General features: G+C 55.6%; 1 protein-coding gene across 1 annotated transcript in view; it reads right to left on the reverse strand.

Annotated features, from left to right (window-relative positions):
* MROH2A (maestro heat like repeat family member 2A) overlaps positions 1 to 25,084 on the reverse strand; it is a gene marked incomplete at its 5' end in the record, with an annotated part of 34,353 nt that overhangs the window by 3,269 nt on the left and 6,000 nt on the right. The window contains 27 exon segments of the mRNA XM_082658249.1: positions 25 to 174; positions 704 to 886; positions 955 to 1,071; positions 2,290 to 2,404; positions 2,834 to 2,932; positions 2,934 to 2,969; positions 3,331 to 3,524; positions 3,596 to 3,755; positions 5,732 to 5,886; positions 6,298 to 6,450; positions 7,229 to 7,347; positions 7,872 to 7,992; positions 9,088 to 9,192; positions 11,898 to 11,993; positions 12,785 to 12,893; positions 14,783 to 14,862; positions 15,885 to 15,895; positions 15,898 to 16,006; positions 17,158 to 17,310; positions 18,114 to 18,236; positions 19,651 to 19,823; positions 20,228 to 20,341; positions 20,469 to 20,547; positions 20,775 to 20,867; positions 21,970 to 22,113; positions 22,594 to 22,730; positions 23,344 to 23,442. Coding sequence (XP_082514375.1) covers positions 25 to 174; positions 704 to 886; positions 955 to 1,071; positions 2,290 to 2,404; positions 2,834 to 2,932; positions 2,934 to 2,969; positions 3,331 to 3,524; positions 3,596 to 3,755; positions 5,732 to 5,886; positions 6,298 to 6,450; positions 7,229 to 7,347; positions 7,872 to 7,992; positions 9,088 to 9,192; positions 11,898 to 11,993; positions 12,785 to 12,893; positions 14,783 to 14,862; positions 15,885 to 15,895; positions 15,898 to 16,006; positions 17,158 to 17,310; positions 18,114 to 18,236; positions 19,651 to 19,823; positions 20,228 to 20,341; positions 20,469 to 20,547; positions 20,775 to 20,867; positions 21,970 to 22,113; positions 22,594 to 22,730; positions 23,344 to 23,442 — 3,227 coding nt within the window.

The following is a 25,084-nucleotide window of genomic DNA, read 5'->3' on the forward strand; positions in this document are numbered from 1 at the left end:
ACACAAAGCCCAGGTGTGTCTCACCTGGGCTGCACTGGAGCAGGGATCCTGCAGCATGAGGGGGACCCAGGCTTTCTTCACTTCCTCTTTGAAGAAATGCTTCTTGGAAATCCTGACCACCTTTGCCAGCTTCCCGAAGAGGACGAAGGCTTTTAAACGCAGTAGCTCGCTCTCCTGCAGCGGAGGTGGACAAACAATTTCTGAAACTTGGGAAGCAGGAAGCCCAACAAAACCACAGCCATTAAGAGGTGGACCCTCTTAAATGCCTCGGGCCCTGCGAAGCCTTCTGGGTCATTCCATCAGGATGGAGTCTCTCTTGCAGGGCTCTCGGGACTGGGCGTTATTCTGGTGTTTGTGATCTTCTCTTCCCTAGATGACGGCTGCGCTGGATCTGATTGCCCACCGCCGCCTAGCGGAGTCCCCATCTCGCATGCCACAGCTGTCCAAAGAGCATCTGTGGCTGTGAGGAATTAAAATCGGGGAGAAGGGTCCCATGGGCTCTAGAACAAGATCTTTTATTTTTTATCGGATGCCATGATCAGCCAATCGAAACATCAGCAACAAGTCAGACCTTGTACCCCTTTTTGTTCCAGGGTGCGTCTCTTCTTTAGGGGATTAGAAGTGGCCACTCGTCCACTCAGCAGCCATTTCTGAGGGGCCCCCATGAGGGCCAGGGCTGAGCAAGGCTCCAGTGCAGACTCACGTGGTCAAAGAAGGCTCTGCACCGCTCGGAGATGGCATGGAAGTCGGACCCCACGTCCCCTTCCCGCAGCTCAGCCAGGACCTTGGCCAGGGTCTCCATGCCCTCGGAGGTCACGCTGGTGCTCACAGGCCCCCTCAGGGGGCACAGGCACTTCTCCAGTAAAAGCTTCTGGTACTGCCTCACCTGGGGGGCACGGGAGCCATCAGCCCGAGCCTGGTTCCCCGGGACACACCGGCATCGGCCCCTCAGACCTTCTTAGGGGCACGGAGGGCCATGTTGCCGAGGGCGCGTGGGGAAAGCACCCGCGGGGCCACGTCCTGGTCCACACCCTTCTCCAGCATCAGCACTGCCGGCTTCAGCAGCTCCTCCTGGTACAGGATCGGGACACTCATGACCTGGAAAGGAGAACTTCTTACAATTACCCCTCAGAGAGGCCCATTTCTCAGCCACAAAACAGGACGTGTGGTGACATTCAGTGCGCGGAATTGTCTCTCTGTGAACAGGAGAGGATTCTGAGCCCCAACTCCCAGGACCAGCTCTGGGCTCCTCCGCCTGCCAGCTGTGGGGCCCTGGCAAGTGCCTCAACCCCTCTGAGCCTCAGTTTCCCCATCTGTAAAAAGAGGGCGACACCAGTACCTGCCTCATAGGGTCGCTGTGAGGATCCGATGAGGAAATACGTGGGAAATCCTAGGTGAGTGTGACCTATATTAATACACTCATCCGTCATTTATTTCTTCAGTTAACAGGATGCGAATGGCCACTGAGCACAAGAGCCACGCCCACTGTGTTTGGGCAGAAAAGCACAAGAAGCATGGATTCCACTCACCTGGGACTCAGAGAGTCACTACTGTTCTAGCACCCAAGATGCCAGGGACTCAGGCCTACAGGGAGCCCTCTGGCACGCGTGTGTGCATGCGTGTCTTGTGTGTGCACGCACACATATGAGTGTGTTTTATTAAAACGTAAGAAAGCTTAGCACCAAATTGGTGGCCCCCAAATTGAAAATTGATTCTCTGGCCCTTTACAGAGCATGTCTGCCAGCCCCTGCAGCAGGCCAAAGGTTGCTTCTTACGACATACTGGGCATCAGGCAGCCAAGAAAATTTCTCCTAAAAGGTTTCTGGCCAGTTCCCTCAGGACCCCATAAGTGCCGCAGCTGCGTGGAAGGGTAGCTGGGCCCCAGTGGCTCTGACTCCCTTCCCGGCCTTCCTGCCTGGCAAAGCCTGGTTCGCCGCTCAGAGCCCTCCTGCAAGGCCTTCCCCAGGGAAGACCTCCTCTGGCCCCCGGGTGTTGCTGGCACTCACCACGTCACACATCCCTTGGCTGCCATGCTTGAGGGCACAGGCCGGGTCTCAGCCCTTCTTTCCCCACAGTGCCCGCCCCGAATTATCCACGTGATGAACGAATGAAGGAGTGAGTGAGTGAACGCACACACAGATGACGGATGTTCGCCTGCCCAACCGCCCCTCCCCCCGACCCCTGACTCAGAGCCTGTGCGCCTGCCCTGAGATGAGCCCCCAGGACAGCGCCACCGTAACCTGGCCCGCCCCGCCCGCCCAGCCCTCCGCGCTGGCACCGCGGCCTCACCTCCACGCAGACCGCCGTGCTGCTGATGCGATAGCTCAGGGCCTCCGAGGCCACGCCCCTGAGCACCAGCTCCGACAGCCTCTGCCAGTAGCCCTCGGCGTTCTGCACGCACAGCCTGCAGGGACAGCACCGCAGTGGGGACTTCGCAGCTCCTGCCGGGCACAGCTGCTCTGCAGCAGGGCGCCCAGGGGGCAGAGCTCCTAGGCCAGGGGGTCACTGAAGACTCTCCATCTGCTTTTCATAAAAGGGCACCAGAATGAGGGCCACTCAGGAGAGCTCAGGACCCGGGAAGGAGCTCCCAGTCCTGCCATCCTGGCCCAGCTCAGAAGCCCCGTGTGGCCTCGGGCATCCCCACCCACCTCGGACCTCACTTTCTTGCCTTGGAGCAGGAAGGGCTGGAAGAAAAGATTCCCTCTGCCCTGCACCCTCCTGCCACCCAGAGCCTGGGATGCAGGTCAACGTGGCAACCCCCCGGAGCGAGGCATGCAGCCACGACCCAGACCTTCCATCAAGGACATGGAGCCCCGCGGAGCTGGGTGCCCACCTGGCCAGCAGGCTCACTCCCTGCAGGAATGTGGAGCTGCTCTCCAGGAGTGTCCACACGCCCTGCTCTTCCAGGGTGCGAAGCAGCGGCTCGCTGTTGTTTCCGGAACAAAAGCTGCATGTATTTGATCGTGATCCTGGAAGAAGGCAGGGCCCCATCAGGACGCGGCTACCCCACCGGGAGCACCCACAGAACCTCAGACAGGTAAGCTCCGCACCCAGGTCTGTGAAGGGGCACCCAATATACGCAGGGCCTCGGTCAAGGGGCCAAGAGCAATCTTGTGAGACGGTGGTCTGCAAACTCCGAAAACCACACCATGCTGGACTCATGGGAAGGAAGATCGTAAGATCAGCTTCCAGAAAGTTCTCCCCACCAGGAAGGGAAGATGAGGGCCTCTGGGTGTAGGTGACGCTTGGAGTTCAGTGACTTCTAAGAGGCTGCGTCTAGCCCAGGCCCTCTGCCTTACACCCCACGCATGCCCCCACCCTCGAGAGCACCTCTGCAGGTTGATCTCCTCAGGGAGGGTCCCCGTGTGGACGAGTCTCCACATCTTCAGGACGGGCGACGTGGCCTCCGGCCCCTGGCTGCTGCCGAGCTGCAGCAGGAGGGTGTAGATGAGGTCCGGGAAGAGGTCCAGGAGCTTGTCATCCTGGTCCATCTTCTCAATAAGAAGGTGGATGGTGCACAGGGTCTGCAGATGGAAGGGTGGGAGGTATGAGGACTCCTACTGAGGCGCCAAGGAGGGCGCGCCCCGTGACTCACCTTCAGAGGGACCACCGCGGCCAGGTGCCAGATGTCAGCCTTGGAGGTGGCGTCGGCCCTGGGCGTGAACCTCGACTGCAGCTGACCCATCAGCGCGTGTAGCATCATCCGGGCAAAGGGCAAGTTCTCAGCCACGGTCAGCCACACCTCCGTCAGGTGGCTAGCCAAAGACAGGGGACAAGGACTGTGGGTTTGGGGCCATGTGCCCTGGCAGGTCAGAGCCCCTGTGGACTCCCAGGCGGCCCCCTGAGTAGGGGCTGGACTCTGAAGACTGGATCTCAAGGAGGTGGAATGAGCCGCCAAAGACTGCACAACCAGAAGCCGGGTCCCGACTCCACGCTCAGAGATACGCCTCCGCCCACGGTACTCCCGGGAAAGCCGCAGCCCCTCTCTGGAGCCCCAGCTCTGCTGCTAGGTGACCCCGGGAGTCCCCACCGGGCCTGCTGTGTGACGACTTTGTGGACATGTCCGGTCATAGCCTCCCAGTGCCCAGGTGTGTCAGGCGGGCACCAGGCAGCTTGCTGGTGTGCCTCACTTACTCCTCCCAACACATGTGTGTGGAAGGCGCCTTCATCTCCATTTCCATAGAAGAGGAAATGAGGCCCGCAGAGGTCAGACAACATGCCAGGCTACAGCTTGAAGCCGGCTTCCCGATCCCCAAGTCCAAGCCCACGGCCCTGCTGAGCAGGGAAGGGCTCCCGGCACAGTGATGCAACGGGCCTCTGTGCACAGGTACAGGCAGGTGGGGTCTGGTGGGCTCTGAAGGGCTAAAACCGTGAGTCCAGCAGGATCAACCTGCCTGTTTGAATCCACAAAACCAAATACACGAGTGCGGAGGTGAGTTTTGTTGAGGGGGGAAGGCGAGATGCAGCTGGGGCCTGGTGGCAGGAATTGCATGGAAGGGTGGGCACAACACGCTCATTCACAACAACTTCTCAGAAAGAAAACATAGGAGTGTAAGGAAACAAGAGAGTGGGAACTCAGTCCTGTAACTCAAGAAACAGCCATGCGAGCTTGAAGGAGGACCTGGGCTCCAGAAAGGAACGCAGCCCGGCCAGCACCTTGACTCGGGCTTGAGACCCTGAGCAAAGGCCCCAGCTCAGCTGAGCCCAGGCTCCTGACCACACAAACCAGGAGATGATAAATGGCTGTTAACAGTTTCAAGCTCCCAAGTTGGTGGCAATTTGTTACACAGTGATAGCTAACCAATACAGTGAAAGCCAATCAGCCAGAGGCCCCACTCAGCACTGCTGAGAGGGGCTAACTCTCCTTAAATCAAGCCACCTGCTGCACTGCCATCCTACCCGGACCCGGGGCAGGGCTGACCTTATGAGAAGCAGCTCCACGGCAGAGCCAGGCCTGCAGTTCACACAGGGCAGCCCGGGAGATTCTGGATCTGACACCTGTGCTCGAAACTTTTTTCTCTGCTCACAGCATCTTCTGTGCCATCTGCCACGTCTCTCTCCACCAAGTCTCAAGGCTGCCCTTTGCTCCCTGGTCTCTGCTGCTCTGGGGACGCCTGCCCACCCCTTTCTGGGCCCTCCTCAGGGAATTCCAGTTCCATCCCAGCACACTCACTCCCTAGACTGGTGAGATCCTACCAGCTGCCTGTGCGGTGCTGTGACAGAGACACAGGGACTGGGCACTGTTCATCAAAATGACGCAAGAAGGAGGGTTTGCACTGCTTTACTGTGAGGCCACCTGAGGGGCCTGAGGCTCTGTCATTTCATCCCTTGGGCACCTGGACTAGTCACTTCCCTCTCAGGGCCCCATTTGGAAAGGAGGAAAGACAGAGCGGAGCTTCTCCAGTGGTCTGCTCGGGCCTTGGGGCCCATGTCCTGTGGTCTATCCAGCCCGGAGCTCTGTCCTCCTCAGGGAGGAAAGGGCTGCAGAAGGGAGAGCCCAGAGCCGGTGGCCAGGACACGTAAGACACTGTGGGATCCGAACTCCAGCTTGATAGGATGCAGCTGTAATGCTGAGGCTCCGGGTCCGAGGTTCCCAGAGGCTGCACCTCCCACAGAGAAGCAAGGAGAGGGTTTGACCCACCCCAGGGTGGGACGGGCCCCGGTCTTCTGGGACACGCCGGCGGCGGCGAGTCGGGCACAGTCTGGGTGACCCCACACCCAGGGCACCCACCTCTCCATGGGCAGGGGCTGCGGCAGGAGGGACGTGAGGACGGTCTCCTGGTGGTAGTGCGCCAGCAGAAGGATGTCCTCGATGAGGGGGTGTCGCACATCCGGGTGATCCACTACCAGCAGGTGGACCAGGATGGCGCCCAGGATCTCCGCCACCTGGGAAGGGGTGGGGCATCACCGGGCAGCCCGGCCCTCATGGACCTCCTGCCCTCACCCCACCGCACACCCCTTCTCTTGCCCAAGCGGACGCTGGGTAGGTTAAACCTTCAGCACCTCTTCCAATGCATCCTCTGGTCCCTTCCAGGATTTTATCCAATTTTCAGGAGGGGCTGTGCTCCAGGAGAGCGAGCCTCGGGCCTCCAGCCCGTCGTCCACTTACTGACCGAGTCACCTTCAACATATTCTTTCTTGTTCTAGAACCCTACTTCCTCCTCCTCTTTACAACCATGGACTTGGGGGCGGGGCTGGAGAATCCTCAGCACACAGGGCTGGGCCCCTGCCCGGCCCTCTAGGTTGGGTGCACCAGGCAGCCGCAGGCCCCAGGTGACCCGGCCACAGCCCTGTCACCGTGTCCTCCAGCTCCTTGGCCCACATCTGGAGGACGGTGCCTATCCAGGTGACGGAGGCCTTGTCATGCTGGAGGTTCATGGCCCCGATGTTCTCACAGAGCTTCTGGACGAGCGGGGCCACCTCATCGCAGCTAAACTGCAAGCACACCACCTACAACCAGAGCAGGCTGTTCCCGGGGTCCGACAACCAAGCCCAAGGACTCCCCTGCCCGCCAGTCTCCGCTCTTCCGCTCCATGTCACAGCCCCAGCCCAGCCGCATCCTCTCTCAAAGCGCTGCTCCAGCCTCCTCCCCGCCGCCCAGCCCCCCAGCCTCTCGCGTCTCAGTCACAGGCCTGCTTGGATGTCACTCAGCGTCAAGGCCACAGGGATGCACGCCAACGCCTCCCTTTCCTCGTCCCCTGCCCCCACCCCACTGAACTCCACGCAGGAAGCTCCTCCCCAGATCCTCGCTGCCTTCCCTCGGGGTGTGCCCTGCACCTCGCTGCCGACGCACAAGCCTCCCACTGCACAGAGCCCCCTCTGGCCCCTGAGGCAGAAGAGACCTCATCGCTCTGCAACCCTGAGAGTTTGGATGGCTCTGGACACTTTCAGTCACCAGTGTGCCAGCAGCCTGCCCGTGTGCTGACACCTGCGGGCAGGGTCTCGTGTTCAATCCTTTCTGGAGCCCCCTCAGTGTAGCACATGCTAGGGACAACGAGAACACAGCTGGGGTCCTTTAAGCACCTACCATATGCCACGCGCCACAGTAGGGATCTTAACACATCACAGGCCATTTAAATACATATGGCGTGAGGTGGACCAAGGGCCGTGGAAGCCATGACCCCCAGAAGAGGATGGGGGCTGAGCAGCCAGGCTGAGCAAGGTCCCAGCCCCCAGAGGTGGCCCAGGCCCCCAGAGACTACGGCCCACACAACCTTCCCCTCATCACCTTGGCGATTCTGGAAGACGCGCTGAAAACCTTCTCCACGTCCGAGCCCTGCAGCTCCGCCTTATATTTCACAAGCTCCAACTCCCTGGAAGCACGCCAGGAGGGGCAGGTCTGGCTTGCTGGTGGGAATACAATTTCAGACACGATCGGTCAGGACAAAGGGTCCCCATCGTGGGGGCCTCCTGCCCCAGCCCTCGGGGCGCCCTGGTTCCACAGGCCTGGACTACCCTCCAGCATCTGGGCATCCTAACCCATTGCCTCGCCCCTCTGTGCACAGCTCAGGTGGGTGCTCTGCCAACTTCCAGCTGCCACCGCAGAGGTCAACTCTCCCCGTCTGAAGGTCTCCGCACTGCATCCCCCTCTGAGCTCATCGCTGGCCAGTTCTGCCGCATCCTTGGTATCTGTGAGCTGACCCTGTCCCACTGGGGCCCCTCAGTGCCCAGCACATGCCCTCAGTGAGTCGAGGTGACCCAAGCCTCTCCTGGAAGCCTCTCCTTCCAGAAGCTTCCATGGCTTCCCAGTGAGCTGTGAACCCCCTCCACCATCCCTGCTGGTCACACTTGTTTGTCTACACAGAGAGACCACACTCCCCTCCAGGACAGCCCCATAGCCGACACCCCTGCTGTCGGTGCCCTCTCCGTACCATGAAGATCCAGGAGGCTGGAAAGGGCTTCCATGGAGGCCGGGCGGGTTCTGTGCGAGTCACAGGTGCATGGGGCGATGAGTCCGACCAGAGTGCCAAACTGCCCCAGCTGCAGAGGGATCTCAATGCTTACACGCTCTGTCCAGCCGAGCACACCAAGGGCAGTGCGACCAGTGGCCAGAGAGGGTGAACCCTGCTCTGAAAGCACCCGTCTGGGAAGCCCGAGCTTCCATCGCCAGGTCCCACAGCTGGGCCCCGGGAGGCCGAGCAGCCAAGATCTGAGGTGCCTGCCCAGGATGCACCCTGTCAGGCCGGGGCCAGGTGCTATGTCTGGGCACCCGCCTCGCTCCTATAAGTGAGCCCTGGCTTCAAATCTGGACTTCCCCGCTCACTAGCTGTGTGACGTGGGTAGGTTCTCAGCCTCGGGTCCTCTTGTTCCTTATCTTCAGAGATGATGACGGTGCCCCTTCTTTCAGGGAATGCCCTGAGAATTGCGACAGAGAATCCAGGTGGTGCACTCAGCACGGGACCTGGTCTCAAATGTCACTTAGCGCTAGTCTTGGCCCCAGCTTCGCTTTACTGGGCCTGGGTCCCCACTCAATGGTGCTCCAGGACTGGAGTCCTGCCCACCTTGCTCTCACTCTTCTCCAGCCCCGAGATGCGAGTCCTGTCCCCACACCCCAGCTCCAGGACACCATCGTCCTCCTGCCAACGCCATCCCTGATGAGCAGACGGTCAAAGAGTACGAGGCCAGCAAATGTAGGAAGAGAGGTCTCATGGAGCTGTGTCACGTGCTCGATCAGCAAAAAACCTTGTTGCTTTTCTAGATTTCATGATGTTAGTGGTATTTGTCAAGCTTTGTGTAATTTGTGATTTTGTAGTGATTTATTTTCTCATTCTAAGTAAATACTCACTTTCCTAAGCAGTATGGTATTCACAGTTGTGTACCCCTTTTCCTTACAGAGTCCTCACCCCGTGTGAACCTCAGGCCTCACAGAACCCGGAGCCACACCAAACCCGGCCCACCCTCTTCCTCAGCAGGGCCAGCATCTCCCAGGGCCTCTTTCGCCATTGCCAAGTGAGGCAGCCTCTTCCCAAGGGACTCTCCGGGGGGCAGAACTTGATTTCCGAAGTGTTTCCTCTTCTGGGATACAGACAGGCATTTCCCTGCGGGTGTCAGGGCGGCAGGCTGGGGGGCGGGGGCTCCTGGACTCACGCAGACACCGACGCTTTGGACGTAGATGTGCACGAGATGGAGGTGGAGGTTGACCGCCTTCTCCCGCTCCCATTCTTTCTCCGACAAGACAAACTTTTCCAGGAGCTATGGGGAGAGCCCGGAACACAGAAGGGGACGTTAAAATCCTGAGGCCAGCCCTTTCCTGGCCATCACTGCTCTCCTTGTCTTTCCCACTCAGAGTGTGACTTTCAAAGCTCTGGGAGGTTCCAGATACTTCTGATTTCTTCGCAGCCCACCCCCACCTCCCCGCCCCACTAGGGAGCTGAGGCTGTGAGCAAAGAGAGAGCAGCCCCAGCATCCTCACCAAGAAGCTGCTTGGCTGATGTGTTTGGCTTTGTTCCAAATGTTTGTCTGGAGGTAAAAAGGCCAGGAGCACAGCCCACCCTGCACCCCAGGGCCTACATGTTCATGCACCTAATAACACAGCTTAACAAAACACAAAGCAAAAACTGATAGAACCGAAAGGAGAAATAAACAAATCCACAATGATAGAGACTTCAGTACCTCTTTCTTGGTAACTGATGATCAAGAAGACAAAATCAGGGGCTTCCCTTGTGGTGCCAATACAGGGGACACCGGTTCGAGTCCTGGTCCGGGAAGATCCCACATGCCGCGGGTCAACTAAGCCCATGCGCCACAACTACTGAGCCTGCGCTCTAGAGCCCGCAAGCCACAACTACTGAGCCCGCGTGCCACAACTACTGAAGCCCGCGCGCCTAGAGCCTGTGCTCCACAACAAGAGAAGCCACCGCAATGAGAAGCCCGCGCACCACAACGAAGAGTAGCCCCTGCTCGCCGCAACTAGAGAAAGCCCGCGTGCAGCAATGAAGACCCAACGCAGCCAAAAATAATAAATTAATTAATTAAATAAATTTATTTTTTAAAAAAAGAAGACAAAATCAGAAAGGATATAGAAAACTTGGACAACACTGCCAGCCAACCTGGCCTAACCGATATTTAGGAACACACCACCCAATGCAGCAGAATACTTTCCAAGTACACACAGAACATTCACCAATAGGCCGTACCCGGGCAACAAAATAAGTCTCAGTCGATTTAAAAGAATTAGAATTATACAAAGTATGTCCTCAGACTGCAAGGGAGTTAAATCAGGAATTAAAACCAAAAAGATCTCTGGAAAACTCTCCAATATTTAGAAATTTCTAGATAATCCATGAGTCAAAGGAGAAGTGAAAGAGAAATTGACATGCATTTTGAACTAAAATAAAATTAGAACACAACATATCAATATTTGTGGGGTATAGCAGCAAAGAACAAAGTCGGTGGGCTTATACTCTCTGCTCTTGATTCCAAGACTTATTATATAATATTGTAGTAATCAAGACAGGATGACATTGGTATAAAGACAGACAAAAACATCAGTAGCGCAGAACAGGTGTCCAGACATAGACCCATACATATAGGGTCAACTGATTTTTGACAAAGCTGCAAAGGTTGCAATGGAGAAAAGACAGTCTTTCCAACAAATGGTGCTGAAACAACTGGTTATCCATGTGCAAAAAAAAATTAAAGTAAAATAAACTTTGATCCATATTTAAAACCAACTCAAAATATATCACAGACGTAATTGTAAAACCTGAAAATACCAAGTTCTAGGAGAAAACTAGGAGAAAATCTTGGGTTAGGCAAAGATTTCTTAGACATGACACCAAAAGCATGATCCATAAAAGAAAAAAAATGATAAATTCGACTTCATCAAAATTAGAAACTTCTGCTCTTCAAAAGACACTGTGAAATTAACGAAAAGGCACGTCACAGACCAGGAGAAAATATCTGCAAATCATATAGATGATAAAGGGCTTGTTTCCAGAATATGTACAACCTCTGAAAAATCAATCATAAGAAAGCAAACAGTCTAATTTTTTTAAAAAAACCCACCCAGCACACTTCAAACATACCGAGATTATGAAGACAAAGACTGAGAAATTGTTCCAGACTGACGGAGAAAGACTAAAGACACATGACGATGAAATGTGATTCATAATCCAGAGTGGGTCCTGGGTCTGGGAGGAAATAACTGTAAAGGACATAATTGGGACAGTTAGTGAAATATGAATATAGAACGTAGATTAGAATATAGCATGGTATCATTGTTAAATTTCATGATTTTGAACATTGTGTTGTTATATGAGAACATTCTTGTTGTTGATGTCTACAGCTAACTCTCCATGATTCAAAATGGTGTGTGTGTGTGTGTGTGTGTGTGTGTGTATGTGTGTAATGAGAAAAAAAAAGAGAGAGACAAAAAGAAAATGTCACAAAATATTAAGAATCATGGATCTGGGGACTTCCCCAGTGGTCCAGTGGCTAAGACTCCAAGGTCCCAGTGCAGGGGGCCCAGTCCGATCGCTGATCAGGGAACTAGATCCCACATGTCGCAACTAAGAGTTCACATGCTGCAACTAAAAAAAAAAAAAAAAAGAGCCCACATGCCGCAACTAAAGATCCCACATGCTGCAAGGAAGATCCCACACACAGCAGTGAAGATCCCACATGCCACAACTAAGACCCAACGCAGCCAAATAGATAGATAAATAAACAAATAAATATTAAAAATATTTAAGAATCGTGGATCTGGGTGAAAGGTATACAGGAGTTCTTTGTAGTATTCTCAAAACTTTTCAGCCAATTTGAAGTTTTATCTAAATAAAATTACCAAATCAATTTTTAATGCATACCCCTGTTTCCCACTGAGAGTCTGGCCCTCAGGCCAGTGTTCTGGGAGGGGTGGCCATCCCTGGCTCCTCGCCCTCTGCCAGGCAACTCACGTGCACCATTTCCTGCAGCCCCTTGGGGTCCAGCTGCCTCTGCACAAGGCCCTTCATCAGCTGCTCCAGGGCACACAGGGCGTTCACATACAGGGTCTGTGGCCAAGAGAGGGGAGAACTGGGCGGCAACGGGGGCTCACACAGCCACACACCAGGACTCTGTGCCGGTCCACACCAGGGAGTGTGAGATGGCCTGATAACCGCCCTTTGATTTCTGCTCAGATCGAGCTCTTTATACGTAGCTTCTCATGTGACGTATAAGACAACCTCAAGAGGAGCCCATTTTGCAAAGGAGGAAACCGAATTCCCAGAGCCCAGTTCTCCTGACCCCTCATCCAGGGCCAGGACCTTGAGACACAGATGGCTCCCTGTCCACAAAAGATTGTCCTGCTTTTCCACAGCCTTATTGGGAAGCCGCCATGCAGTCAGGGACTACATTTCCCAGGACCCCTTGCATCTAGGTGGAGCTATGTGACTGAGTTCTGGCCAATGGAAGGCAGGCAACACAGCTCGTAAATCCTCCAGGCCTTCTCTCTCAAGCTGGCCATCCCTACCCACAGGGACCTTTGGAGCCATGCACTAGACACGGTGAGGCCTCTGTCAGCCCAGGTCCCTGAAAAACTGCACGAAGCAGCCCCCTCTCCACTGCTGCTGCCAACTGGACTTCACTTGAGTGACAAATACACTTTCATCTCGTAAAACCATGAAGATTTCGGAGTTTATCTGTTACAGCAGCTAGCATCACCTTACACTTACTGATAGAGCCTGCTGCACTTTGCTGCCTCTGACCACTCGTAGGTTCAGGATGGTAGGCTCTCGGCACTGCTCGTGTTAACGTAAACTTCTAAGTCCTGACCCAGCAGATGAGGTGGCCCAGAGGGACCCACCCTAATGGACTCATCGTTCTCTCCTGGGGGCTGGAGAGAAATGACAGCGTGTATACTAATCTCCACCAGCTCACTGTTTTCCTCTGTGGAGTAGAAAGCCTTCAGTTTGCTAGGGAAAGTGGTGACAAGAGGAGTGGTCGGTGGAGAGGTGAGACCCTGCCACCCGCTGCCCAGTCTGGGCTGTAGAGGCATGTCACAGAATGAGGGAGAGGCCAGCTCCTCTGGTTGGGGGTTCAGGCAACCATCTCTCCCCAAGGGCCCCGGCTCCACCCACCGGTGGCCAGGGACTGTCTGTGACTGAGCGGGAGACTCAGGGGTCCAAGGCCACCTCTCTCCTTGTTGCCTGCTGTGAGCCTCCCCCTCTCCTATTCAGAACCATTCCATTGGTCCTCACTGAACCACAACCACAGGCTCTGCCTGCCAGGCTGGTCCCAGCCCGGGAGTTTTCAACTGTAATTCCTGGACCACCAGCAGCAGCCCCTTGGAGCTTTTATTAGAAACGCAAATTCTACGGCTGCACCTCAGAGCTACCGAATCAAAAACTCAGGCGTGGAGCCCAGCCACGTGTGTCTTCATAAACCTTCGGGGGCGGTAGCTAGCTGCTTGATGCACACGAGCTCATTCTCTCTTTCTGCCCCCTTCATAGATAGATCTCAAGCCTACGTGCACGTTAGACTCCTAGGAGGGCTTTTTAAGGGGCCCAGGGGCCGTGCCTGGCTCCAGGAATCATTTAAAGGTCTGCAGTGGGGCAGGGTATCAGAATTGTCACAGGTTCCCCATTGGCTCTATTGTGCCTCCTATATTTCACCCTGCTGGGACCTCCAGCTCCTCCCCAAATCCAGTCATCTCTTTTAAGCCCAGGTCAAAAGTCAAAAGCCAACTCCCACGCTAAGCCCCTTGACAGCCCATCAGCTGAATCACATCTTGTTAGTAGCCCCCTTTTTGGTCTTAGATTTTTTCCTTTGTGGTTCACCTACAGATACTCAGCTCTGACCTATAATTTCTTGTGTATGCATTTCTTATCTCCAAGTCCCTAAACGGATGTATGTGAATTTGATTTAAAATCTGCCTAGGGCTTCCCTGGTGGTGCAGTGGTTAAGAATCCGCCTGCCAATGCAGGGGACAGGGGTGCGAGCTCTGGTCCGGGAAGATCCCACATGCCGCGGAGCAACTAAGCCCGTGCACCACAACTACTGAGCCCACATGCCACAACTACTGAGCCCACATGCCACAACTACTGAAGCCCGCACACCTAGAGCTCACGCTCTGCAACAAGAGAAGCCCCCGCTCACCGCAACTAGAGGAAGCCCGCGCACAGCAACGAAGACCCAACACAGCCAAAAATAAATAAATAAAATAAAATCTGCCTATGTACACCCTTTTAAAGCGACACATAGTTCTGCTATGGGCCGAATATGAATATGAATACGAATCTGCCCCAATAGAAGAATTCCTAGCAACGACCCAGCCACCTCAAGTACTCATTTTACAAACGCCTAACTTCTTCCCACTCCCCCTGCCCCACCAGTGGATGGACAATTCCAGGAAGACCACCATCAGGCATTCTATTACTTTGTATTAACCGTATCAATACCGTGTCAATAAACAGACTTCCTGACTGAGCCCACCCCGGCCTGAAGGATGCCATCTCCTGGCTGTGCTAGTCTGTGTCACTGTGTGATTTCTAGCTCAAAACATCCCCTGATGGACCAAAGGACAACCCACCCACCTGCCATTCACCTCCCAATCCAAGGAGAAGGGCCCAACTTGAAATACTGCTGAGAATTATAAAAAAAAAAAAAGAGCAGGTGGAAGCAGACCCCCATTTCCTAGGAAGACCCACTCTGCCCCAGGAGCTGCCACCCAAGACTCCAGCTACAAAGGCAAAAAGGGAGGGCAAAGGAGGTGCAACCTCCCCATAAAAGCACTGAGGGGTTGTCTCAGACTTTACCTCCACCCCAGAGAGGCACCTGGGGCCTGGTTAGGGGCCCAGCTCACCTCAAGTACGAGAGGGCATCCATGGCCATGGTCCACACTGGAGAAACCAGTCTGTCAGTTGGTTCTGCCTTGATGATCACCTGCCCAGACAGCGGGGCAGTGAGCCGTCAAGCCACCCAGAGTCCCGGGATGGGCAAGAGAGGGGCTTGGGCCAACAGTGACCACGATGGCAGCCGCACTCCCAGGGTTAGAGCCAGGAGGACCTGACGTTGTATGATGGGCTCTAACACCCCATATCGCCTCCATTCTTTTTACCATCAGTTGGTCTTTGACATTTTAGGGGAGGCAGCAAAGTCTCGTGGAAGGAGTGGGGCGAAGATGGGCCGACGCTTCTCACTCAGGTCTGGCATTTACTGGCCGTGTGCCCTTGGGCAGATCACGTCCCCCGCCTGAGCCCTGACGTGTAAAATGAGGACTTGGGGGCCTGGTTCACAGGGCTGGGCCAGGCTGGCGCGAAATTACACGTGCGTGTCGCGCTCAGCCCCGAGCAGGAATGTTTGTTTCCTTCTCAGCGCCTCCTGTTCTACCCGCATCTCTCTTCCGTTCCCGCTGCTTCCAATGCAGCTGGAGCGATTTCCAGGGACCAAGACATTGCAAGGGAGTGGGGAGGCCTGGGGACGAGGGACAGTGGTCGCCCCACAGTCTCATCGGCCCCTGCCACCGCCTCTTGCCTTTGGACAGTTGACACTTTCTAGATCTTAACAAAGTTCTGTGCAAAAATAGCTTTGTCCTGCTTACAGCAGAGCCCTGTCCCCTGGTCCCGCCTATGGAGAAACCTCAGGGCTGAGCCCGTGGGCCTCTGTCTCCCAGCCCTGAACCAGCCACCTCGGTGGCAAATCAGGGCCCAAGAGGGGAAGGGTCTTCAGCTCTGGCTTCCGGAATGTTTCCTGGCCGTGAAACCCTTTATCGGACATACGCATGTCATACCCAGAACTCCTTCAGTTGGATCAAAGCAGAACTGAGACGGGGGGCGCTTCAGAGACCCCTGCCTGCCGCCTTGTGCCTCAGATGCTCTCAGGACCTCTGACCAGGGGGAAGCCGGTCAGCAGAGTGAGAACCCCCAAACCGCCCAGGATGGAGGAAGCCCCCCAACCCAGCTTACCATGATAATGCAGTAAGGGTCGCCTTTGGGGCAAATTGGAAGTCCTCCAGGTCCTTGATGGTCTTGACGGCGTCGGTGACCTGCACCACACTCTTCATGAAGGCCATTTTGAGGCGGATGTCCTGTGCCCAGACCATGACGAGGGACAGGCTGTGAGGGAGCCCCGAAGACCCCAAGCCCCAGCCTGCGCCCCCAGACCCTGCAGCCGCATAGGATGATCCTTCCCCAGGCCAAAGAAGAGGTGGTGCCAGGAGCGCTCTGAGAGATGGCTAGCCCCATTCTGCCTTTCAGCCACCTGGCGGAGATGTGGGCCAGGTGTTGGACAGGGCACAGCCCTCCAGTGCCCCCCAGCAGGTGCTGCCTGCCCGAACCCCTCCACGCTGTGCCTGAGGACAGCAAGGCCGGTCAGGGGACACCTTCACTGACCAGGGGCTCTGAGCCCTGTGCGTCACCACAGAGGCAGAATAAGTTACGGACATCAAATCGTTTTTGCTTTTAAGGCAGGAATGAACCCTGAGGACATTATGTTAAGTGAAATTAGCCAGTCACAAAAGGATGAACACTGTGTGATTCCAGTTATACCAGATACCTGGGGTGTCAAATTTATAGAGACAGGAAGCAGAAAGGGGGGGCAGGGGCTGGGGAGGCGGAATGGGGAGCTGGTGTTAGGGGGACAGAGTTTCAGTTTAGGAAGACGAAGAGTGCTGGAGATGAATGGTGGTGATAGTTGCACAACAGTTTGAACGTGCCTAACACCAGTGAACTGCATGCTTAAAAATGGTTATGATGGCAAATTTCACGTGATGTGTACTTTACCACAGTTTTCAAAACAATAATAATAAAGTCATTTCTCCTTTATTCTCTGTGTTTTCTCCTCCTTGCCTTTCCAAGAAAGTAGCCAGTCCCTTTGCATCTCTGAAGACAAGCCCATTCTTGTCCCTTATGAAAGGGCTTGGGTCAGGTGTCAGGGTGGAGGGCAGAGGTGAGGGAGGGAGTGCGAGGGGCTGGGAAGAGTGGGGGGCTTGTCTTCAGGGACCCACAAGCATCCCACCCAGCGCTCGCGGGAGGGCTGCTCCCCCCTCCCACTGCAACAGAGAACAGCACAGATTGGGGCGATGGGCTTCCCAAATGCTGGGTGTCCGGTAGGACTCCTGGCTGTCTCCTGGGTGGGGCTGGCAGTGCCCAGATAACGATGCAGAGCGACTCTCCGCCAGCCTGGCTCAAAGAGAGCATCCCCTGGGCACTGTGGGTCCATGGCGTCCCAGGGTTATACCTGGCAGCTGCTGGAGTAGTGGTGAATGACCTTAGCAGTGATGGGGTTGTCCACGTGGGCTAGAAGCATCTGCGGGTGGCAGTACGAGGCCACACAGCTGTACATCACCATGAGGGCACCCTTCACTGTCTCCCGCCTCCAGGGATGGTCCTTCTGTGAGGCCAATGAGAAGGGGAAGAATAAGTGTTGGCGGGGGGGGGGGGCGGGGGGAGGGTCTGTTCCTTCATCTTTTTCCTGGGTGCCTGAAATGCTCACTCATTTATTCATTCATTCAACACATCTTTATTGAGCACCTACTATATGCTACGTCCTGGCTGTACAGTAATGAGCAAGTCAGACCAGGGCCATGACCTCTCGTTAGCAGGGGGTTTGTGTGGAACCCCTAAACAGAGGCTGTTGTGTCCTCCTTCACACCTTCACCTGACAAGCGTCTACTCTGGGCCAGGGGTTCCTGTGTCGCTGGGGATCCAGTGGGAACAGAAAGCCTCAGCCGTGCTCTCCTGGGAGGAGGTGCTAGAGGCCGCCCAACCCACCGTGGAAGGAGGGGCAGGGTTGCCCATGCTCTCCAGGCCTTGAGTAGAAGAAATCCAGGCCTCAGGTCCCACTCTGTGGAGAAGCTGAAGAAAAGCCTGGACACTCCCGATTCTCTCCTTCCAAACTACCAGACCCCCAGGGCAAGGGTCCGAGGTCAAGGCCAAAACCTTGGAGGCATCGGTGACTCCAGGTGGTTGCCCACTGGGGGCTCAGCCAGCCCAGGGCACTGTGCCCCGTGGCTGGGAGGGGCAGCCTCCAGAGGCTGGCCACTGGCTGCCTGGGTCCAACTCCCCACTTCACTTTGGTGAAGGAGACACAGAGGGCAATTTCTTACTGAGATCTAGTAAGAGCCTTGGCTGGGGGCTGAGAACACTGTTCCAAGAGGCCTCCGGAGACCTGATTATGGAGCAAGGGTGCCTCACCCGCCAAGCGCCGATCTGCCAGGACTGCTCCGACTCCTGGATCCTCTCCTCAAAGTCGTGGAGCACGTTCAGCACCGTCTTCACCTGGCCCCGGACACACAGGCCAAAGCACAGAATCACACCCTGCAGGGAGACCCAGCCAGGCAGGGTAGGGTGGTGGGCCAGGTCACCGGGGAGGACCCCCCCCCATACACACACACACACACACACACACAGGTAAACACACATGCATGCACACATGTACACACACCCGTGTACACGTGCACACACCATGTCCGCCGAGGGTCCAGATGGAAATGAGGTTGGGGTAGAAGGTGGCAGGTGTTCAGGCACCAAAGAATCTAAGAAAGAGTGGATCTATGTATACGCATAACAGATTCGTTTTGCTGTACACCTGAAATTAACACAACATTGCAAATCAACTACATCCCGATAAAAATTATAAAAAAGAAAAAAAGAAAGGGAGAATGTTACAATTTAAAGTTTTTATCTCCAAAATGGAAAACTTTTTTTCTGATTATAAAAATAGTATTTGTTGGGCTTCCCTGGTGGCACACTGGTTGAGAGTCCGCCTGCCGATGCAGGGGACATGGGTTCGTGCCCTGGTCCGGGAAGATCCCACATGCCACGGAGCGGCTGGGCCCGTGAGCCATGGCCGCTGAGCCTGCGCGTCCGGAACCTGTGCTCCACAACGGGAGAGGCCACAGCAGTGAGAGGCCCACGTACCGCAAAAAAAAAAAAAAAAAAAAAAAAAAAAATAGTATATTTGTTCATTGTAAAATCAAAATAAAAGATAACCACCCTTAACAGTTTAGGTGTATCCTTCTAAACTCATTTATGCATAAACACCTAGACTTCTTTCACATAACCGAGGTCACGCTATATATACTGTCTCATACTGTATTATTATACTTAATATATAAAGGGCAGCGTTTCCATGAAAAAGTGTGGATTGTATAATATTCCACATGTTGCTATACTATCATTAATTCCACAAATTCCTTATAGAAGAACATGTAGGTTGTTTTTAATGTTTGGCTTTTATGCCCAATGTTATAACGAACATCTTTATCCAGTTGCTTTTGGGCAATTATTTCCTTCAGACAATTGACAAAATGTTAGATTTTTGAGCCCAAGTTTTGGGCCCTATCCAATTGAGAACCCAGAAAGGTTCAATCAATCTACACCCCCATCAATGAAGTATAGAAGCCTTGTTTCTTGTATTCTAGGCCAGGGATTAGCAAAGTACAGCCCTAAGGCTAAATCCAGCCCAAAGCCTGTTTTTGTGGATAAAGTTTTATTGGAACACCACCACTCTCTGCAGTCTATACAGACCATGCTTTTGCTCTACAATGCAGTTGCATAATTGTCACAGACCATGTGGCCTGCAAAGCTGAAAATGTTTTTGTTATCTGGGCTTTTACAGAAAAATGGCTAGGCCAACACTAGGCATTATCTCTATCATCTCTGCCCATCAGATGGGTAAAAAGGGTCTCACTGTTGCTTAAATTTGCATTTCTTTAAGAAAGGGGCTTACTGGCAGCAGAAGGTGGTTCACGTACAGTTGCCCAGTTTGCGCACCGTGCAAGAGCACCCAGCTGAAGGACTGAACTGAAGCCACCCATGCTCTTCTCGAGTCATGCAAGACCACATGCTGCCAGTAGGGGGCACCTTGTTCAAATTCACGCAAAGGTGCTCTCTGAGCTGGTGCTGTTGGGGACAGTATTTCCCTTTATCAAGGCCAGGTTTAGGATTTGGGCTTAGGGATTTAGAATCAGGAGTTCAGACTAAGGTTCGGCACTGGGTCAACAGAGCTTTAGGGCTACGTCTATATGGTGTAACTAGGCTTCATATTCAGTCTTTGACTTAGCTTTGGGGGATTCAGGTAAACAGCCTGAAATTCAGACTCAGGTGGAAGCTGGGATTCGGGATTTAAGGAAAGGGGTGAGGGTGTGGAGGGTGGGCTATGTTCAAGTATAGAAAACGTGAAGCAACCCGGAGCTGTGATTTCTTGGCCCACCCAGTAGTGTCTATAAAAGAGGAAATGAAGGAGGTGCAGATGTGGCTGAGACCCATCGCCCCTAACCCCTGTCCCACTTCCTGCCCTCGCTCACCATGTGCGCTCACCGCTGCCCTAATCAGGGTCAGGGTCCCCACGCAGATGGCCTCCTTGCTCACCTCCATCTGGCTGAGGAAGAACTTCATCAGCTCCTTGGGGTAGGAGCGGGCTGCAGGGGGAAGGACCGCTTTAGTCGTGCCCCCTGAGCCAGAGCAGCGGGACAAGGCAGCCCCAGGCCCAGTGCTCAGAGGGGCCGGGACTCCCGTGGGCTCACAGCGGAGCTGGGGGAGCCTCACCAAGGGCTATGAAGCAGTGCGCGACCTCCGTCAGGCTCTGGCTGCTGTACTGCCGCTGGGCGGGGGCCTTGGAGCACACCTGGGGGGGTCACGCAGGGAGGGTGGGTGAGATCTCAGCCGGACAAGGGACGCAGCTGCAGGAGCACCACGGCCTCGCCCCCAGAGGGGTGTAGGAGACACGTGAGCGGGACGGGGGCCCCACCACCATCTCACCCTTCGCCCTGGTGGGCCACGCCACCTGCCGCGGCCCCCTTCCCATGGGCCCACCCTGAGAAGGCCACGCCCAGCACAGCCTGCCAGCCTCACCTGGACATGCAGTTCCGTGAAGATGGTGTGCAGCTTCATTTGGGGCACAGGGGTGTTAGTGGTCACTGACATTTCCAGGATCTGCCTCAAGACCTGCAAAAGGTGGGAAGTGGTGGCACGTGACCTTCTACCGACTCAGGGTCAAACTCCAGACCTTTGCTACTCTGTGTTTTCTGTCAACCGGATGTATCAGCTTCCTCTGGGAGCTAGTTAGAAATGCCACGTCTCAGGCCCTGCCCAGACCTCTGAATCCAACTCTGTTTCAACCAGCCCCCGGTGATTCCCGTGCACGGTAAAGCTTGGGCAGGGCTGCACTAGGGCCACCAAGCGCGACATTCAAGGCCTTCTTCCCCTTTCTCTCCTAGTCACTGGGAGGTGAAGCCCATCTTTAGACCGAATGATCTACACATGGCTCCCCAAACCCATGCCATTCATTGCTGCTCGCAGCTCTTACAGCCAAGAGCCTCGCCTCGTCTGTAGATGAGTGACACCTTGCACAATCTACATCAGCCCAGGCCGCGCCTCCACTCAGAACCTTGCAAAGCCTCCATCTCACAGGAGCGCAAGGCTGGCAGGGGTCGAATGGTGTCCCCCAGAATTTGTGTCCACCCAGAACCTCAGAATGTGACCTCACTTGGAAATAGGGTACTTGTAATTAGTTAAGGACCTCGAGATGAGATCATCCTGAATTTAGGGTGGGCCTTAAATCCAATGACTGGTGTCCTTACGAGAAGTGGAGAGGACACAGAGAGACACAGAGAAGATGGCCATGTGAAGATGGAGGAGGAGGTCGCCGTGATGCAGTGCCTGGGGCCACCAGAAGCTGGAAGGTGCAAGATTCTCCCCTAGAGCCTTCAGAAGGAGCACAGCCTGCCAACACCTTGATTTCGGACTTCTGGCCTCCAGAACAATGAGAGAATAAATTTCTGTTGTTTTAATCCACCCACCTCATGGTTCTTTGTTACAGCAGCCCTAAGAAACTGACACAAAGGCCATGACCTTACTGTGGCCTCCAAAACCCTTTGGGATCTCATCCTTTCCACCTGGAATGGCAGCGTTCATTTCTTGGAAATCCTACAGGTGCCAGGCCCCATGGCTCTATCTCCCACCCAGATGACACTCCCCACCCGGTACTCTTGGGACACCCGGGACACTCAAGCCTCCAGCCCAGGCCGCTGCCCACTCGGCCCCTCACCTGTGTGATGAAGAGTGCCTCCAGGTGGGCCTGGTACTCTGCCAGCAACAGGGCGACGTAGTCGTACACCTGCTCACGCACGTCGTCGCTGGGCAGGATGAGGTTCAGCATAGGCTTCAGGGACTTGGTGAGCCCCAGCTTCACCTACCACAGAAGCGGCGTCTCCAGACCCCTGGGCCCAGGACTCAGCAAGGCCCAGAGATGTCAGCCCCATCCACAAGAGAGAGGGGACCTTGGAAGTAGAGTCCAGGCCTCCCCCGGGCCCCAGAGGTGGGCAGTGAACCCAGACTTTCCCCCAAGTCCTGGCTCTGTCACTTAGGTAACTGGGCAGACACTTGCCCTCTCTATGCCTCACTTTCCTCAGCTGTAAAACAATCCCATGGCACAGAGCTGGCATGGAAATCGCTCCCGTAGGTAAACCACTCAGAGAGCGCCTGGCAGGCATGTGAAAGGGACCCTCATCTAGCACCTCCAGGGACCTTTCCAGGCCCACGTGGCTCCACCATTAATCAGCTCCCCATCTCCCTGGACCACGCGGTATCTCAGCCCCACCAGCACCGCAGGCTGGGGAGCCGTGACCCAGGGACCATGCGGGTCCCCCATCCCCGAGCAGGGCAGTCTCACCTCGGGGTTGTTGTCCCTAAGCCACACGGTCACAAAATAGCGATACACAGCAAACTGCTCCTCAGTCATCACGGGGTACACACTGTCCTCTAGGTGCCTCAGGTGAAACTGCATGGTCTCGCAGAAGGTCTCCATGGCTGTCCGTGGGGATGTGCAGTGAGCCCAGAGGGGCAGGAAGAAGGACAAAGTCTCCCCAGGCCACCTTCTCAGGAGGGAGCCCTCCTGCACTTCCATAACTAGCAGGTCACTGAGATGGCCAGACACTGCTAGAAAAATCTTCTTCTGCGTCCCTCCCTCTCTGCCCTTCCAACTCCCTCAGAGCCCCCTAATGTTTATCCTGCATGTCTGTGTGTGAAAGACTCCCCGGAGGGGGTAGAGCACGCAGGTGTGACTCGGCACCAGCCCTTGATGCCCATGTGCCGAGGTCAAGGCTGGGGCCTGGAATAAACCTCTTTTTACTCACATGCTGGGGATTCCACTGCAGAGGGTGGCAAACACATTTTGCCCTAATTTTCTCAGGTATTGGGGATTTGGGTCCAGAGAAACATTAAGTTATCAAAACCTGGGGCAATGTGATCAGATATAAATGGCATCAAAGACCTGCCCAAGTCAAGCCGAACCTGGAAACGTGTCCCCGGTCGCCCCCTCCTGTGAATCCCATCACCCTTCCATCTCTACCTGTTTACTCCACCTCCCCAGCCCCCAGCACCCCGACTGGGCCGGACCTGCGGGCCCAGGTGGGATACGTACCACTGCAGATCACCTGGCGCATCTTGGCTTCCTTGGCAAGCCTCAGCATGGTGAATATGGTAGCCAGGGTGATGCCCATGTATGGCATGAACTCAAACACTGTGGGGCACGGGCAGAGGTCACGAGGAGTCAGGGCAGGAGAGTCAGCAGAGAGGACAGCCCCGCCAGCTGCACCTCCAGCCCCGGTGCAGAGCCAGGGGGCCGCTTTGTGCGGGCTGGGCCACAGGGGAGAGTGGGAGGCAGGGGAGGTAAGAAGAGATGGAAGCCAGTGAAGGGGGAAGGAAGTGGGAAAGAGAGGAGGAAGGGAGAGAGGTGGAAGCGGAGGAAGAGGAGAAGGAGGAGGAGGGAGAGGAGGGGGAGGAGGAGGGGGAGGAGGGAGAGGAGGAGGGGGAAGGAGGGGGAGGAGGGAGGGGGGAGGAGGGGGAGGAGGGGGAGGAGGAGGGGAGGGGGGAGGAGGGGGAGGAGGAGGGGGAGGAGGGGGAGGAGGGGGAGGAGGAGGGGGAGGAGGGGAGGAGGAGGGGGAAGGAGGGGGAGGAGGGGGGAGAAGGGAAGAAAGGAGGTAAAGAGGAAGTGGAGGAGGGGGAGGAGGAAGGGAAGGAGGAGGAGGAGGGGAGGAGGAGGGGGAGGAGAAAAAGGGGGAGGAGGGGGAGGAGGAGGAGGAGGGAGGAGAGGGAGGAGGAAAAGGGGGAGGAGGGGGAGGGGGAGGGAGGGGGAGGAGGGGGAGGAGGAGGAGGAGGGAGGAGAGGGAGGAGGGGGAGGAGGGGGAGGAGGAGGGGGAGGAGGGAGAGGAGGGGAGGAGGGGGAGGAGGGGGGAGGAGAGGGAGGCAGGGAAGGGGGAGAGGAGGCAGATTGTGGGCTCTTCCAGCCTCTGACCCCTCTGGGTGTCCCACAGACGTTCTGGGATGAAGAACCAGAGGCTGTGAGTGAGAAAGTGAAAAGGCAACAGGCATCAGGAGAAAGCAGAGAAAGAAGGGAAACTGCAGTGGGAAGGGGAAAGAGAAAGAGGAGCGGTGACAGACCACACTCGCCTCCAGCCCCGCTCCCACTAGCTCCCCTTTCAGATCCCTCGCCTGCTGGACCCCATTTCTGCCCCTCTCCTGGCTCTGGCATCAGCCCACACACAGGCCCCGCCCGCCCTGCCCCCAGAGCCCCTCCAGCCACGATCTCATTTCTTTCCCCGCCTGCCTTCCCTGCCTCTGCCCCCATCCCTCGCCTGCCCCCTTCTCGACCAGCCTCCATCCCCAGGAAGCCACCGCCTCCAGCCTCATCTTCCCAGGTGCCCCAGGAGGATGGGCCACGACTGGCCCCTGGGCCCTTCCTGAGTCCTTCTCCTTCTCGCAGGCTCCACGACACCACACTGCCCTCAGTTTGCTCCTAGATCTTCCGGTTCAGTCCCCCCTGAGCCTCCTTGGGTCCGGGGTTCCTCAGGGCTAGGTGCTGGCCCTCTTCTCTCCTCCCTGTACTTTCACCCCCTTGATGACAACAACTCTGGACACCACGTACACTCGAGGCCCCCTGCCCTCTGCACTCTGCTTCCCGCTTAATGACCTTGATGACCTCTCCACCTGGACATCTCTCAAGGGATGCAAACTCAATCCACGCAAAAGAAATTCATCTGAACCCTAAGTTCTCTCTCCCCCAGTGCTTCCGGTCTCAGGAAATGAACACACTATACATGCACCTGTTCAAACCTGAAACCTGAGTGTCATTCTTGGGTCCTCCTGGTCCTTTGTCTCTCACA

Source organism: Grampus griseus (assembly GCF_964374135.1).
Source record: "Grampus griseus genome assembly, chromosome: 7".
Lineage (NCBI taxonomy): Eukaryota > Metazoa > Chordata > Mammalia > Artiodactyla > Delphinidae > Grampus > Grampus griseus.